A 15,295-nucleotide genomic window follows, 5' to 3' on the forward strand; every position below is an offset into this window, starting at 1 on the left:
ACATGTATATATATTTTATATTCAAAACTAATTTTAAACACATATATATCAGATTTTCAAAACGGTTGAAAAGCGATTTTCAGAAATAGGAAAAACTACAATAGATTTCCGTTTTATCTTTAGAATCAATAAAACTAATTTTATTAATCTAACCATAAAACTAATAGATTTTGTTATAATGATTATCAACCGAAATAATTAGGAACATAAGCATAATCAGTTTTAATTAATAATTAATCAAAACTTTATTTATCTTTAGAATTAATCAATCAATACTATTTGTCAATTAATCCTAACCATAAATATTTATCCAATCCTATTGAAAACTTCTATATTTTCATATATGAAATAACGGATTTAACCTGGCTCTGATACCACTGTTGGAAATAGGGCTAAGGTATAGCAGCGGAAATATAAAAATTTTAGCCTACTTCCTTTTAACCATAGGATCCGTTAATCGTTATTTCATATAAAGAGGGATAAGAAGATATACCTTTCGATGATCAATCTACCGTTGCAAACGAAGTGCCCACAACTTCAAAGGAGATGTAAACTGTTTACCAATCTGCCCCTATTCGAAACAGACCTTCCAGACGTCCGAACAACAATCCCTTCGGTGGAAACGTAGAAGAATATGTCTAGAAGCTACTGTCCAAAAATCGCGACGATCCGACGGTTCAATCTCCGGGAATCCTCGAAATAGTGAACTGACCTGATGTAGGCGAAGAAAAACGAATTTCTCCCTTTTGATTGTTTTTCTTCTTTCGTGAACACGGTGAGGTTAAATTAGAATCAACCCTTATGAGATGTAACCAAAATAGATTACCTCTAATTAACCAACACAAGATCAAGGAGAAAGAGGGATGAATTAGATTAATCAATCGATGGAATGCCGAATGAATTCTTGTCCACGAACTTGGGGATGGGAATTCTTTCTTTCTCTCTCCAGAAGCAATTTCGAAAATCACTTGTAGGGAGGGGGAGGAATTAGTGTGTCGAAATTCATTAGGGTAGGGGTATATATATTAGGTTGTATCTAAACCTAGTTAGATAGGAATAGATCACTTAATAGGAATCCAATTCAGAATAGGATTTCTAATTATTATCTTACTATATGTCTAATATAATTAGGATAATAATAAGTAACCTAGTTAGATAATAATAGGAGCATATTAATCTAATTAAAACTCCTACTTTAATTATCTCTTAATTAATTTAATTCATAATCATAATCAAATTAGGATTAGTGGAATAAATTAATTCCTTCCCTAATCATATATATAAATTTCGACCCCCCTATCCATGTGGGCCTTACTGGGCTCAATTGGGCTTCCATCTCTCTTTTGTTTCCAAGTCTTATGTGTGATCCATTAGGTCCTTACTACTTCTGGCCGTATGCAACTATTAAATTAATTTCTTCAAGAATTATATTTAATCCTTGCATAACGGAAAGAAAGGAGAAAGTGAAAATCCATTCTTCTTCTATTTCGTCCAGCCACACGAAATTGCCCATAGCCGGAGATTGAACCGTTGGATCATCGTGAAATTTGGACAGGAGCTTCCTAACACCTGTTCGCTTGTTTTCACCGGAGCGATCGTCGTTCGGTGGCTTGGAAGACCAGTTCATACCAGGGGCAGATCGTAGACAGATTTGTGACTTCTTTAAGGTTCTTCTATTCTTTTGTGTTGTGATTGATTCCATACTTCTTGAGGGAAAATTCCAAGATTGTATGTTGATTGTGTATGCCTCTAGTGTTATCTAGGGATGAATTTGTGTATTGCTCATTATTATTTGATATAGTGGAAGGTTTAAGCGGACTACGGTCCCCGTGGTTTTTACTCCTTGCATTGAGGGAGTTTTCCACGTAAAAATCGTGCTTGTTCTTTGTGTTTATGTGTCTGCCATTTAACTACTGTTGTTGCTTCGTTGTGTTTGATTGTTGCTCTACTAATTAGTTTCCTCGTAGATTCATTCAAGTCAGGAAAAGATTAGTAACGAAGGTTAATTCCGCATTATTGTTGTTACCGTTGTTAGTCCGTTTTTCTCATCACTTTCACACTTTAGAACATTCTTCTGTTTCTTTTTTGGGAAAAAGATGGCTAATGTCTCCCGCCTTGTGCCATTTCCTACTTGTCTGTTGTTTTTCTAAAAATCTCAGCCGTTACTCAATCACTTTAACAATATAAAATCTCTCTCTCCATTTTGAACAACAAATACCCTAATTTATTTGTTGTTCTTGTTTTCTAGTTTTGAATTTTTCTCTTACTTCTTTGTCTTTTTATTATTAAAATAATGGATGCAAGATCCATGAGCTCGGGATTCCCACTTCAACAAAGCTGAATATTCAGGTAAATAATTCTGACAATAAAAATATAAGATGTTCAATGGATCTTTTGGCCACTTTATGATCTTTTAACAAATTGTACAGTTACTAAGAATTTATTTAAAATTTTATATTTATTAAAGGATGATTTCATATTCGATAACTATATTTTCCTAAATTCAGTTACCACTACTAATATTTCTCCTTAGCAGTTTTTTTTTTTCATTTTCGTCCATATTTGCTCATACTACCTTTTTCTCTTCTTTTTTTGTTTTTCTCTAGATCTAGCAATGTAAATGGGGCGGGGATTACCCATCCCCGACGGAGCCCCGCCCCGTTTTATTATGAGACGGGAACGGAGACTAATATGTGCCCCATTAGCGAGGACGGGTGGGGATGGGAAAAGGTATCCCTGCCCCGCGGGGATCCCCGAACCCGCCTCGTATTGTGCCCCATGGAGATTCCCGACGGATTATCCGTTTAATCTCCGATAACATATTATTAATCATAGAAAATAAAAAATACGTATAGAAAAACTTGAACCTATGATTAATCCGATCCAAATGTTTTATTTTTATTTCACTCTATATCTATTTGTTCATCATATTCTCTTATTTTCTTTCTTTTTTTTCTCTATTCTTTTCATTTATTTCTTTGTTTATATATTCTTTTAAACTTTAAATGGGTAAACGGGGATACCCACGGGGTCGGGGACAAGGATGAATTTTGTCCCTGTTTGTTTCGCGTGGAGGGTATGAGGATTCCCCGTTTAGTCAGGGAACGGGGATGGGAACTCCAATCCCCGCCCCGCCCCGTTTACATCCCTATCTATATCCCTCTTTTTTTTTTTTTTTTGCAATGTATTCCATATTACACCTACAAATTGTTTTCTTTTTTACTTTTTTTTTTTCCTTTCCAATTATTTTTGTTTTCTACATTTAGTTTTTGAGTCTTCTACTCATATTAATTCAACATATCTTTTTTAATTATTTGGAAAAGAAAAGCTAAATCACTCATTATTAAGGGAGATGGCGTTTCCTTTGAAAATAGTTTTACACATTTAAAAACGAAAAACGTAAGAGTTGGGACCCACAAAATAAAGACGTGTTTTGTGTTTTCACATGTGCCAGACACAGTAGCGTCTGACGCATGCATGATGTCCATCTTTTGATGTTTTGTCTCAAATCACATGGAGATAATTGTTTGTTATTAAAAAGAGTAACAAACTAAGTTTAATAACATCTAATATAGTGGTTGTTTGTTACCATTCTTAGTTTACTAACAAGGAAATCTCACACATTAAACACGCTCTAAGGTTATTTATGTACTTTGTTCCTAATTAATCTATTATCTCATTTAAATGGTTTAAACTAAAAATCTTGAATTTCATTATAATTTGAGAGAATTTACTTAAAAAGAATCTGACGAACCTGGAACTGATCAATTGAATAAATTAAATTATTATCTCATAAAAATAGATTGAATAATGAATCATTTTTCTTGTTTTATAGCCTCTTCGTGTCAAAATAGATGACGTTTTAAGAGAATCTACAAGAATTAAGAAATATAATTGATGGAAAACCAAATTTGCGGATGGAAGCTTCCGTCATGTGCCGAGAGCAGTCTCCTGAATACACTCCAACGGTCAAATTAGAGAAGGAAAGTGTAATGAAAATTAAGAGGTAGAGAAAGAGAGAAAAGTCAAATCTCTTGAATAAATGTCACATGTTTCCTTTTATAAACTTCTATTGGTGACAATAGGTCCATATTACCCTCAACCCTTAGTTGGAGGTAAGGGTCGGGATGATCAACCCTACCCGGTATCAAAGCCTTAAGATGAGTCTTATGTGGGTGGAGCCCTAATATGGGTCTTGTGTAGAATTTGCTCTTGGGACGGCCTTATGTGGGCATTGAGTGGACCTTATCCCTATATTTAACTGAAACGGTTTTACCATTGTATTAATTGTGTTCACTAATTATTAACTATCTTTATAAAGAAAATTTAAAAAAGAATTTAAAAAGTGTATATTTAGTTAAAATGAATTAATATGTTGGATAAAATCAAAACATAATGTATTAAGAAATAAAAAAATAATAATAAAAAAAAACCTATAAAAGTCATCAATTTTGAAACAAAGGAAAGGAAGTAACAAATATTCAACCCTTTAAACGACAAATTTCCTCCCAAAACACCACATATTACATAATTGATTTCAAAATGTCCGTAACATTGCCTAATGACGCGAAATAAGGAAAAATTTACTATAGTCCAAAAGTAATACATCCTACTAATCAATTAATGTCATCTGTTATTTATAGTCTTAGCACCTATCATCTCGCAATGAAGTGGTATACACGCCTCCTTAAATTGATTGATTGTGTTAATGATAGATATTAGTTTTTCGCATATGTTAGTACATCAGAAGTCCTATGAACTTATCCCAACAAATTGATTGATCTCTACTTGCTTAAAGTGACATGATTTATCTCCTAAGCCCACATTGCAAATCCAAAAAGAGTTTAAATAGAAATGTATTTAAAGAAGTCAATAGATAATTGTAAACAAATTTTAAAACTAATTAGTCAAATTAGATTTAGGTGCCAAATAGATTATTATTTTATACAAATTTAAAAAGAATAACAAAATATTTCGAGTCACTTAACTTTAACAATCACTACCCCAATTGCTACTATAATCTAGTCACTATCATTTGTGATCTCTACTGCCTCTTCTTTCTTGCTATCCAACCAACACTCTCGTTTGTTGCACCCATCGAACGATCACCATATCCTTTTTATTAATTAGGATTGGAAAACACCATGAATCCCTCGACTTCTCTTTCTTTTTATCGATCAAGTTCTTACTATTTCGATTTAACATATTAAGCACGAGAAATAGTTATAATTATACATATTGGGCCATTCATTAAAATGAAACAAATATTCAACTCAATTAGAAAAGCGTAAAAACAAGAGAGGACCATTGACCTATAACCAGGATTTTGTTGGTGCTACGTTGAAGAATAAAATGGACAGGGAAAGACGAAAAGAAAGGTTTCAGGACACTGTAGGCTTTCTATGCTATCCACTCCATAACCACTATGAAAGATTGGTAAATGCCACCGACATATCATATGCAGATTATTCTTTTTCCTTTAACAAAATATATATTGCATACACAATCCCACACCAAAAAACCAAAGTAGAAAAACAATAGGTTCTCTTCAAAAAAAAAAAAAACAAAACAAAACAAAAGGTTTAGTTCACTGCAAATTGAAGTAACGAAAACAAAGAAAACAAGATAATTTTCCATAATTTTCTCTGTTTCACCGAACCAAAAACCAAACAATCATCTTGGAGTGGCTTTAATCTAGGTACATAGTTAAATTGCTTCAACCATGTTAATTTGAAAATAATACCCATAACAAGTAATAAAAGTGAAGAGAAAGCAAAACTGCAAACCATATTAAAACTCATTCTGACATAGGTAAACACTATCAATACTGGATGATAAAAGAATTTTAAAAATAATATGATACAGAACACTTTTATAACTTAATAATGCTTCACTCAGCTGCTACACTATCATATTGCCACGGGTTGAATTCTATTGATTCGAAGGTGATCTCCCCACTGCTGTCGGAGCTATCTGCAGCTGCACGATGTTCACCGTACTTGCCGTTAAACCGGTACACTTCCAAGTCACCCCAAGGTGTTGGGTGAATCTCATCAGTTTGATCAAACCATCTCGGAACAAACTGTTGACCTTTTGCCTCTCTATTTCTCTTCTCAGCTCTCTGTCTCTCTTCCAGACTACAACAGAAAGAAAAATACGAAGGAACGTTAAGTTTATTTTAAAATTGTCAAAGTAAAATGCTATTATTCTCTTCACAACCAGCAACCTAATCAACTGCATAATTAGGTAAATATCTTTAGGGCCGCATTTTATGCTGTATTGCTGTTTGCACAATCAAAATGCACACTTCAATCACATACACATAGTCAGCTAGTAAGAGAGAGAGAGAGAAAGACACCTGCTCTTCTCATATCCAGCTTTGCTTAGATCTCCCTTCTCAAGGGCGTATCTATCTGGACGTAAACGGGAATCTGATGCTAATAACTTCTTTGGAGCAGTGGAAAAGCTGTTCATCTTGTGTGCAAAATACGTATACCCGAATTTGTCATTTTTTGGAGCCTCTGCAACTCTCCAAACCTACACGATTCAGAAGAATGGTGGTCTACAGGTCATTCGCCAAGTTATTTTGGTATAAGGACAAATGATTCAAAAATTAACAACAGAGAAAACCATCTTCAATATTTTCAACATGGTGTCTTTTAATATAAGATGAAATATTTAAATAGTTCAGGAGAAAAGAAAAAGGAGAACCTTTAAGACAATTGATAAACATGATTTCTCAGAAACAAATGTACTTATGATTCATGATAACCTTGTGGATAATATGCACACTGAACCACAATATGCTTATCTATAGCAAAATAAGAACAAGACACTGATATATATTATTTTTTGTTACGATAATTTTTATTTGATGTGTTATCATTTAGGGTTTTTTTATCACTTGAGAGTCTTCAATGTTTAGGAGGTTTATTATTTAGGGAGTTCCATTATTTAGGAATGCAATTAGTATTTAAATTAATAGCTGGTAGTATTGTATTGTTAGTAATTGTGTGGTAGTCCTATTTAAGAAAGTTATCTTATGCTGTTAGGAATCTTACTCTCTAAGAGAGAGAACATTATTGAATAAAAGGGGACAGAATTTTAAATGAAAAATCTAAGGGAAGAGTTGGTGACCTCTTAAATCAAAAACTCCACCATCGTTCATTGAGAAAATAGGTCCTTCAAGGCAGGGCAGAAACAAGAACAAGGAAATAGCTTGATTTCACAGTGGGAAGACCCGTAAGGAGATCCTATTCGCGGGCCCATAACATTTTGGTATCAGAGCCTATCGTCATGGATGATTTTGAGCAATGGACAGCCAAGGTTCAGGATCTGGATGGCCGGCTAACTGAATCCGATAAGAAATTTAGCCACGAATTGCGAGAGTTAAGAGAAGGCATGAAGGGAATCCAACGTTTGTTGGAGTTGCACGTTTTGGGAAAAGGAAAGGAACCAGAAGGTGGAGCTGCAAACGAGGCAAGAGGCAATTACGGAGGCCAACACCGAAATTCAAACGCCGTTGTTCCAAAGAATTCCCGACTTCAATTTCCTTCTTACAAGGAGGATCCTTTAGGCTGGTTGAGCAATTTTTCAGCAATCAAAATACAGACTGAAGAGAGAAGGTAGGGTTAGCTGCATTTCACATGACATGAGAAGCACAATTATGGTACTACCGACTCGAACAAGAGGAGTCCGGACTCACTTTGGATCAGTTCAAGTCCTATTGTTTGCTGCGTTTTGGACCGCCATTGAGCAGTAACCCATTGCGTGAATTAACTAATCTCCAACAAACGGGAACAGTGGAAGAGTACCAACAACAATTTCAGACCCTTCTAGCGAGGGCTATGTTTGTGAGGGCTGAGCAACAACTTTTTTACTGCTGGATTGTCTGAAACTTTGAGGATGGATTTGGAGATGCAAAATCCTCCAAATATGGTTACCGCCATGAATTTTGCAAGGGCTTTTAAAAGGAAGTTGCTAACCAACAAAGGAACAAGCATGGGACAAGCCACTTCTTCGTGGCAGTTCCAAAGGAGCTCAAGTCACCACCCTCAATTCAAACCACCGTCAGTGATCAAAAGACTTGTGCGAGTAATACCTCAGCACCTTCAAGCAGGGGTAGTAGCACTCAGCCTCCAATCAAAAGGATGTCACAAACTGAAATGGCAGAACGCAGGACTCGAGGGCTTTGCTTTAATTGTGATGAACTTTACTCACCAAGACATAAGTGGAAGAAACTCTTCTGCCTTTTGATGGACGAACTTGAGGATAAAGGAGGTTGACAAACCTTCCTAAATTCGAGCTTGCGGACAAGCTCTAGCCGAAGAGGAAAGAAATGTTACGATAATGTTATTTGATGTGCTATTATTTAGGGTTTTTTTTATTGTTTAAAAGCCTTTAATATTTAGGACTTTTATTATTTAGGGACTTCCATTATTTAGGAATGTGGTTAGTATTTAAATTAATAGCTGGTAGTATTGTATTGTCAGTAATTGTGTGATAGAGTCCTATTCAAGGATTATGCTGTTAGGAATCTTATTCTTTAAAAGGAAGAACGATATTGAATAAAAGGGGGCAGAATTTCAAATCAAAAATCTAAGGAAGAGTTGGTGACCTCTTAAATCAAAAACTCCACCATCGAGAAAATAGGTCCTTCAAGGAAGGGCAGAAACAAGAACAAGGAAATCACGCTTGATTTCAGAGTGGGAAGACCCGTGGAGAGATCCTATTCGCAGGCCCATGAAATTTCATAATTTTGATACCAACAGATTGTTAACAGCATCAAGAAAGCAACAGATTGTTAATAGCATCAAGAAAGCAACAGATTGTTAATAGCATCAAGAAAGCAACTTGGTACCAGCTGGGGTTCTTCACCGACAATTAATCCATGTCAAAATTATTGGTGTTTTTTTATCTCATGCAATCAGTGTTGTTTACATATATATATAGCCCCATCACATTTAATTGGATTGTATGTTTCATTCAAAAAAATTAAGATGTGGTGTTGCTTAAATAGAAGAACTGATTTTCTTCCTACCAAAAAAAAAAAGAACTGATTTTCTTGACAATTGTGAGTTCAAAATGACCAAATGAGCTCAAATACGAGCAAAGAATGTGTATGGAAGAAAAGATAATGAAAAAATTTCAATAATAATATAACACTCATGAGTAATGCTCAAGGTAATCACAAATAACAAACTCAGCAAGAAGCATATGTACGCTAGAACACATGTACTTCTAATAGAGTGAAGCACATACATAAAATCTAAACCAGCACCATACATATGCTCTGCTAACACAGGCAGTTGGCCACTCCTGAACATACTTGTACATATAGTACCTCAGTAGACCTGCTCATGGGCTGGGTCGGGCTGGGCTTGGGCCTAATCGGGTTTGTCACATAATTACTTTGTCCAAGCCCAACTTAGCCCGCACTATATTTACATCGGGTTCGGGCCGGGCTGGGCCAAGCTAAAAGAACTAATTCCCAAGCCCAACCCGGCCCGGCCCAACTGATCTTTGTATTTTTTTTAAATTAAAATTAAACTAAAAAATTATACTATAAATATAAATAATAAAATACAATAAACTAAACTAAACTCTAGAGGATTATTCCAATAAAAATCAATTAACGCAATCCTAAATAAAAAAAATACTCATTTGATAGTAATAAATAAAACAGTAACAAAAATATGTACATGTTCATCAATTCTAAAAAATATATGGTTTGGAAATTTGTATGTTGAAGAAATTTAAAATTTTTATTTTTGGAATATAAAGTTTATTAAGCTATAGTATTTATTAAATTAAAGTTATTATTAAAATTTCGGGCCAGGCTGGCTGGGTTGGGCCTGGGTTTTGAGACAAATCCCAAGCCCAACCTACTCTGTATTCGAGCCTAAGTGGGCTTAGGCCGGGCCGGGCCTATTACGAAACATATACGTCTAAGCCCAGTCTTTGAAGAGCGGGCTTGGACGGGCTGGGCGGACCAGTGGGCTTTTGAACAGGTCTATACCTCAGTATGATTATTATAGCGCTAAAGAAAACTAAATAAACGCCCATAGCAGCAAGTCCATAGATAAAGCAGCCAAAGATAGTCAATTAACTGTAAAAAAAAAAAAAAGCACAAAACAACACCACTAACCTCCTTTAGTTCAGTGCCTGCACATGGTTCCCCTTCCAAGTCACAAGGCTGATAGCTCATGGACTTATTCCATTTTCCAGTCATCAATATCTTGGGTTCCTCGGCTGCACTATATACATATCCATCCACTTCATAACGACCAGCACTGCAAAGGTTTTAGAGCAAAAGAAATTAAGGAAAAATAGTCAAATATGATGAGCTACAGCAAACATTTAATTGGAAGTGCCATGCTTTGTGAAACTTCATAACAGCCCCTCGCTCTCAGATTCAAAAACCTAATTAGTCCAGTTTTTTCTGTACATGTTGCATAGTATTATAAGCATATAATAGATACTGCCAACAGTAACAAGCAAATAACATGGTCAACCCAAATATCTGAGAAATCTTTGTGGACTCTATAAGATCCATATAAGTGCCCCCTCTAACAGGCAGATAGAATTTCTTTGATCAGCATCCATTTGGAAAAATTACTAATGAGATGAGAGTATAATCAGTCTCAGCCAAACATGTTATACATATTTTTGACTATTGCATAGAAGCAAATTAGGGCCCACGAGGTGCAAGGCTAAGGCACAGCTTTTGAAAGTGAGCTTCACAGTTATTGAAAACATGTAGAACTCTTAAGGCAGTATACGGGGCAAGCAGATGCGCTCTTTAGGACAAAGCCCGTCCACATACTGACCAATGCACACGACCTAGGACATTTCTCAGCCTACAGCCAAGGCTTACCCTTGACACAACATACATGAGAGAATTAACTACCAATATATAAAAGAGAAACCAATCATACCCAAACCAACCACATGGTTGAAAGTATAGTACAACTTTGTCCCCAGTTGTCATGTTCGTCAAGACCATCTCCCCAGGTGAGTCAATCCAAGTTCTACCAAATATAAGGTTGCTAACTTTTGTAAGAGGAGGAACCAAATCGAGAACAACACCATCTCTTTTGAGAGTCACTCGAGACCTGCACATATATCGTGAAACTTAAGCTGTCATACTTTCATGGTTATTCCGGAGGAGGAAGTAAATGACCAGTTAAGCTAGTTTTAAATGCCATACTTGTTCACAAGATTTTAATCTGTAGATGTTCGATAAAAGAGAGAGAATTAATAAATAAAAAAAAAAATAACAGTAAACGGTACTCGAGCAACGTACTATACACGAACCAAAACAGAAGTTGGAACAATCTATAACTACCAACAACTGCAATCTTCCAATCTTCAACGGTTCAAAATGTGATTTTTTCTCCTTCCTCCAACTAAATTGGCTAATACACTAAAAATCATAGCAAGTGATGGAAGCATGTTTGCATTTGATTGTTACTCAAAATTTCGCTTTCACCCAAGAACAAGGCCTAAATAATAAGTATCAATACAATAGCCATAAAGCCTAAATATCATCAAATATTATTTGATTTTTTTTTTCTCCCAATGAGAGTCAATGCTGAAGTCAAATCACAAAACGTTAAAGTAACAAACTGCTCTATATTTCCTTGCCAATTCCCTGAAATATACTTCTCACTCAGCCCCAGAAAGCTTCTATTTTCATTTTTCTATTGTTATCTATGAATCTAGCAGTTCTTTGATAGATTGTCAAACAGGTTAAAAGGGGTAAAATTGATTAGGTTACAGCTGATTCACCTTGAAGGGTGTTATGGAGCATCATTTTCTAGTTTCTACATGATATCTTTCTAGTTATGCATGGGTACTCGAGCATTAAGAAATGTGTAAAAAACAAGCTCGTTATAGGTTTTCTCTGTACCACAACCCCCACCCTACTTCCAGGAGGTTCTTGCCCATTTACCAAAAGTATGTAAATGTAAACAAGAATTTAACAGCATCAAGTTCACAAGTTCAAAAAACGAAGGCAATATAGCAAAGGAGACTAACAAACAATAGTTGTTTTTACCTTCCAAGAGGATAGATCTCAATCGAGTTCCCTAAAAATTTGGTTTTCACTTTTGAAGATATGTCATATATGAAATGCTCATTTTCACCATGTCCAGCACTAACTGGAGGGTGATGACTAACCTGTGAAAAGATGAATGTCGAGAGAAGTAAGATTTAAGAACACAAATCACCTTATATGCTGACACAGGTGTCTAGCATCTAAATAATTTGTTCCTATTCCTCTATCCAAAAAAAAAAGAAGCCAATGACAAAACTTGCAAAAAATCTATCCTTAAATAACCCACCTGCTCTGATATGAAATTAAGGCCACCATGATTAGCCAATTCATAAGTCTCCCCAAGAATTGGATTAAATGGCTTCCATGGGCGTTGGTAAGCAGTGTAGACAGATATAAAAAATGATGCTGCAATCAGCAACGCAGTCAGCATTAAACATTCATTTCATATGAACAGCTTCTGAGACAAAGACATCAGGTAAACAAACAGCTCTTACCAGCATACACCAAACGCATATAGGGATCCTCACATTCGTCAGCAAGATCTAGAAGGTAGGAGTATTCCATCAACTGTAACAAATATAGTGCTCCATGTAAGGATTTTACCACCAGAAGAACTTAAGAAATATATGTGTGTATGTGGAGTTAATTATAAACCTCTGCCATCTTCTGTATCATTGACATTGGCTCAAATATGAGCACAGGAAGAGTCACCATAGATGTAACATCCGAGCCTATATATTTCTGCATCATCTTCCAATAACTGTCCCTGTCCTGGAGAAAACCAGAAACTCAATAAAAATGATGTATATGCTTCTTTCAACAATAATTTAATATATCTATTCTACATCATTTGAACTAATATTCAAACAATTAACTCCACCAAGTATGGAAGTACACCTCAATTAAGTAGATCAGAGCATTTAGACTCAAATTTGTCCATCTCCTACCTCAGACACATATAGTCATAATACATTTTGAGGTTCATAAGCTAACTACCCAAATAAAAGGATACCCCCAACAGTAAGGGGAACATATAGCAAGAGATTCAGTCCATGCTATTTTTTGGCATTTACCACTTCTTTCTTACATATTATTTTCCGTTTCTTGCAAATGGCAGCCTGATAGGATGTCCTCAATCATATTGAGTTCCAAAAACTGCCAAATAACTGGTGTGTGCTCTAACATGCAAGTGCATCAGTCATACACAGATATGAATCTTTAACATTATGTTTCAGAAACAGCACTCCATCGCATATGATGGAACTATGCCCCAAGAATAACTGTTTTTCTTCTTCAATCATATCCAAGAAAATAAAAGGAAGAAAGATAATGTACCTCCTGTTTCCATCTTCCCATCCTTGCTTCTTCTTCAGCATCTTCAGTGCCTCCTTCAGGATTGATAACTTCTAGTCCTTCGTATCCCACTAAGCTGAACATTAAGAAGTAGATTTAATTTATTTAATTAAAAAAAAAAAAAAACTGTAGATGTCTATCTCTAATTTCTTCAGCAAATAAAATTACTTATTCCAAGCAATGGGGCAAAATGTCAAAATTGCATGGCAAATTAGCTTTATGGCACGCTAAGTTTCACATACAAAGAAGTGTTTAGCTAGTTAACAATCAAAATCAAGCAAAAAAGAAAAGGAAAAGAATACACAGCATACTAATGATGTAACTTGCTTAACATACTAGAATGTAGATTATGAGTCTTGAAGTTCCAAAAGGAGGCCACAAGCTCCAATTAAGCAACAAACATAAAGCAGTGAAAAGCACATTTAAAAATTGTAATTCACCTAGAAACTGTTATATAGTTCCTGATCAGTAACATGAAAGCATGATGCAACAGAATTACAATTGAATTTTATAGACATCTTCAAGACGTAATACTAGTAAGAAACAATCCGCCGAAAGAACTGTGTTAAGATATAAACAGAGCAAAAGCATAATCGAATTAGATCCACCAACACATCTAGGCATCTAAAAAAATCACTGGCACAGAAACTACTAGAACTAAATCGGTAATTTCAAACACGAAGATATGCAAACTCCAAGCCCTAAAAGTATAAATTCCTAAATTGGAAAGTGGAACAGCTCGTACTATAATTTTTGGAAAAAAAGTAAATAGAGGACGGATCTGAAAAATACCCGTTGACTGATCTGGACATAGCGGTACCAAAATTTGACAAGCTAGAAGCGATTGAGGAGAAGAACCCACCGCTTTGCTTGGGATCGTTAGCCATGTTTGGAAAATCCTACAAGCTACGAAACGAGAGCTTCAAGAGAGAGAGAAAGGAAAATTGATCGATGAAATGGAGAGATTTATGCTGATTATAATAGAGAATATAAAATAAGGTTTGTAATCATTTATTATTTATACAAGATAATAAATAAATATAATGATAAGAGAACAGCGAGGACAGAACGAGGAAAGATGCTTGCGCTCGTTGGCGCTAATCTGGTTTGAAGTCAAAAAATGAGAGATTTTTACGTGGAAGCAATGACGTAATGGGTTCACGCGTCTTGAAAAGAGCGTGGGTTATACGTTTCTCATTAGTTTAATCCATTTAGGCGGCTTTAAAGATGGCCCACGCGGACAAAATGCAAGTTGCCCACTGCCTGCTTAGCCGGCATCACCACTTTATGCCACGATTTGAAATTATTGGTCTTAATGATACTTTCCTTTTACCTAAACAACCAATTTTACACTTACAACAAGTTTTTAACAAGCAGTAACAACGAAGATTATTCCTTCAGTTTACTTTTTGATATTTTCAAGGGAAAATTACAAAACTAGGTCAAATGGGAGGCTCATTTACATATTTAACCCATTTACTCAACCTATTACATATCTAGACTCATTTTGTATGACTTTCCCGTAATACCCCTACCCTTCCCACTTCCCCTCACTCTATCGGTTTCTCTCCCCTGTTCTCCTTGGTGCGCGAAAACGGTTTGGCTCCTCCATTAATGATTTGAAGACTTTTGATCTTCCTATTTGCCTTTAAATTGCATGAAATCTGCACCATGTTTCCAAATCACAATGAAGTTCTCTTTTCATCTCTTGATTCTGCAACTTCCTCACCCTAGAAAACGAAGCCATGGTTCTTCATCTTCCTGTTCGTTAATTGGTTTCTTTCTTCTTGTTACCATTCCAGAAATGGTTATTCTACGTTATTTTCGTCGTTCTTCCCAGTTTATCATATTGTTAGGAGCGAAAAATGTAAGTATCTGCTGTTT

At 35.4% G+C, this 15,295-nt stretch overlaps 1 protein-coding gene across 1 annotated transcript; it reads right to left on the minus strand.

The window, feature by feature from the left end:
• Positions 1-5,762: 5,762 nt before the first annotated feature.
• On the minus strand, positions 5,763-14,415 carry LOC136205639 (oxysterol-binding protein-related protein 3A-like). Its single transcript, XM_065996317.1, has 10 exons — positions 14,204-14,415; positions 13,394-13,487; positions 12,713-12,829; positions 12,553-12,625; positions 12,345-12,463; positions 12,059-12,180; positions 10,938-11,114; positions 10,148-10,292; positions 6,359-6,537; positions 5,763-6,137 (listed from the first exon to the last, which is right to left on the minus strand). Exons 1-10 carry the CDS (start codon positions 14,296-14,298, stop codon positions 5,891-5,893), a joined length of 1,368 nt encoding a protein of 455 aa, XP_065852389.1. The 5' UTR covers positions 14,299-14,415; the 3' UTR covers positions 5,763-5,890.
• Between the last annotated feature and the right edge of the window lie 880 nt (positions 14,416-15,295).

Source organism: Euphorbia lathyris, chromosome 9 (genome assembly GCF_963576675.1).
Source record: "Euphorbia lathyris chromosome 9, ddEupLath1.1, whole genome shotgun sequence".
NCBI classification, from domain to species: Eukaryota; Viridiplantae; Streptophyta; class Magnoliopsida; order Malpighiales; family Euphorbiaceae; genus Euphorbia; species Euphorbia lathyris.

Excerpts from the sequence above, each read along its gene's own strand:
- LOC136205639 (XM_065996317.1), bottom strand. The coding sequence starts at position 14,298 with ATGGCTAACGATCCCAAGCAAAGCGGTGGGTTCTTCTCCTCAATCGCT. Across the intron at positions 13,488-14,203 it reads ATGTCCAGATCAGTCAACGG|CTTAGTGGGATACGAAGGAC; the intron begins GTATTTTTCAGA and ends CTTAATGTTCAG. Across the intron at positions 12,830-13,393 it reads TGGGAAGATGGAAACAGGAG|GACAGGGACAGTTATTGGAA; the intron begins GTACATTATCTT and ends GGTTTTCTCCAG.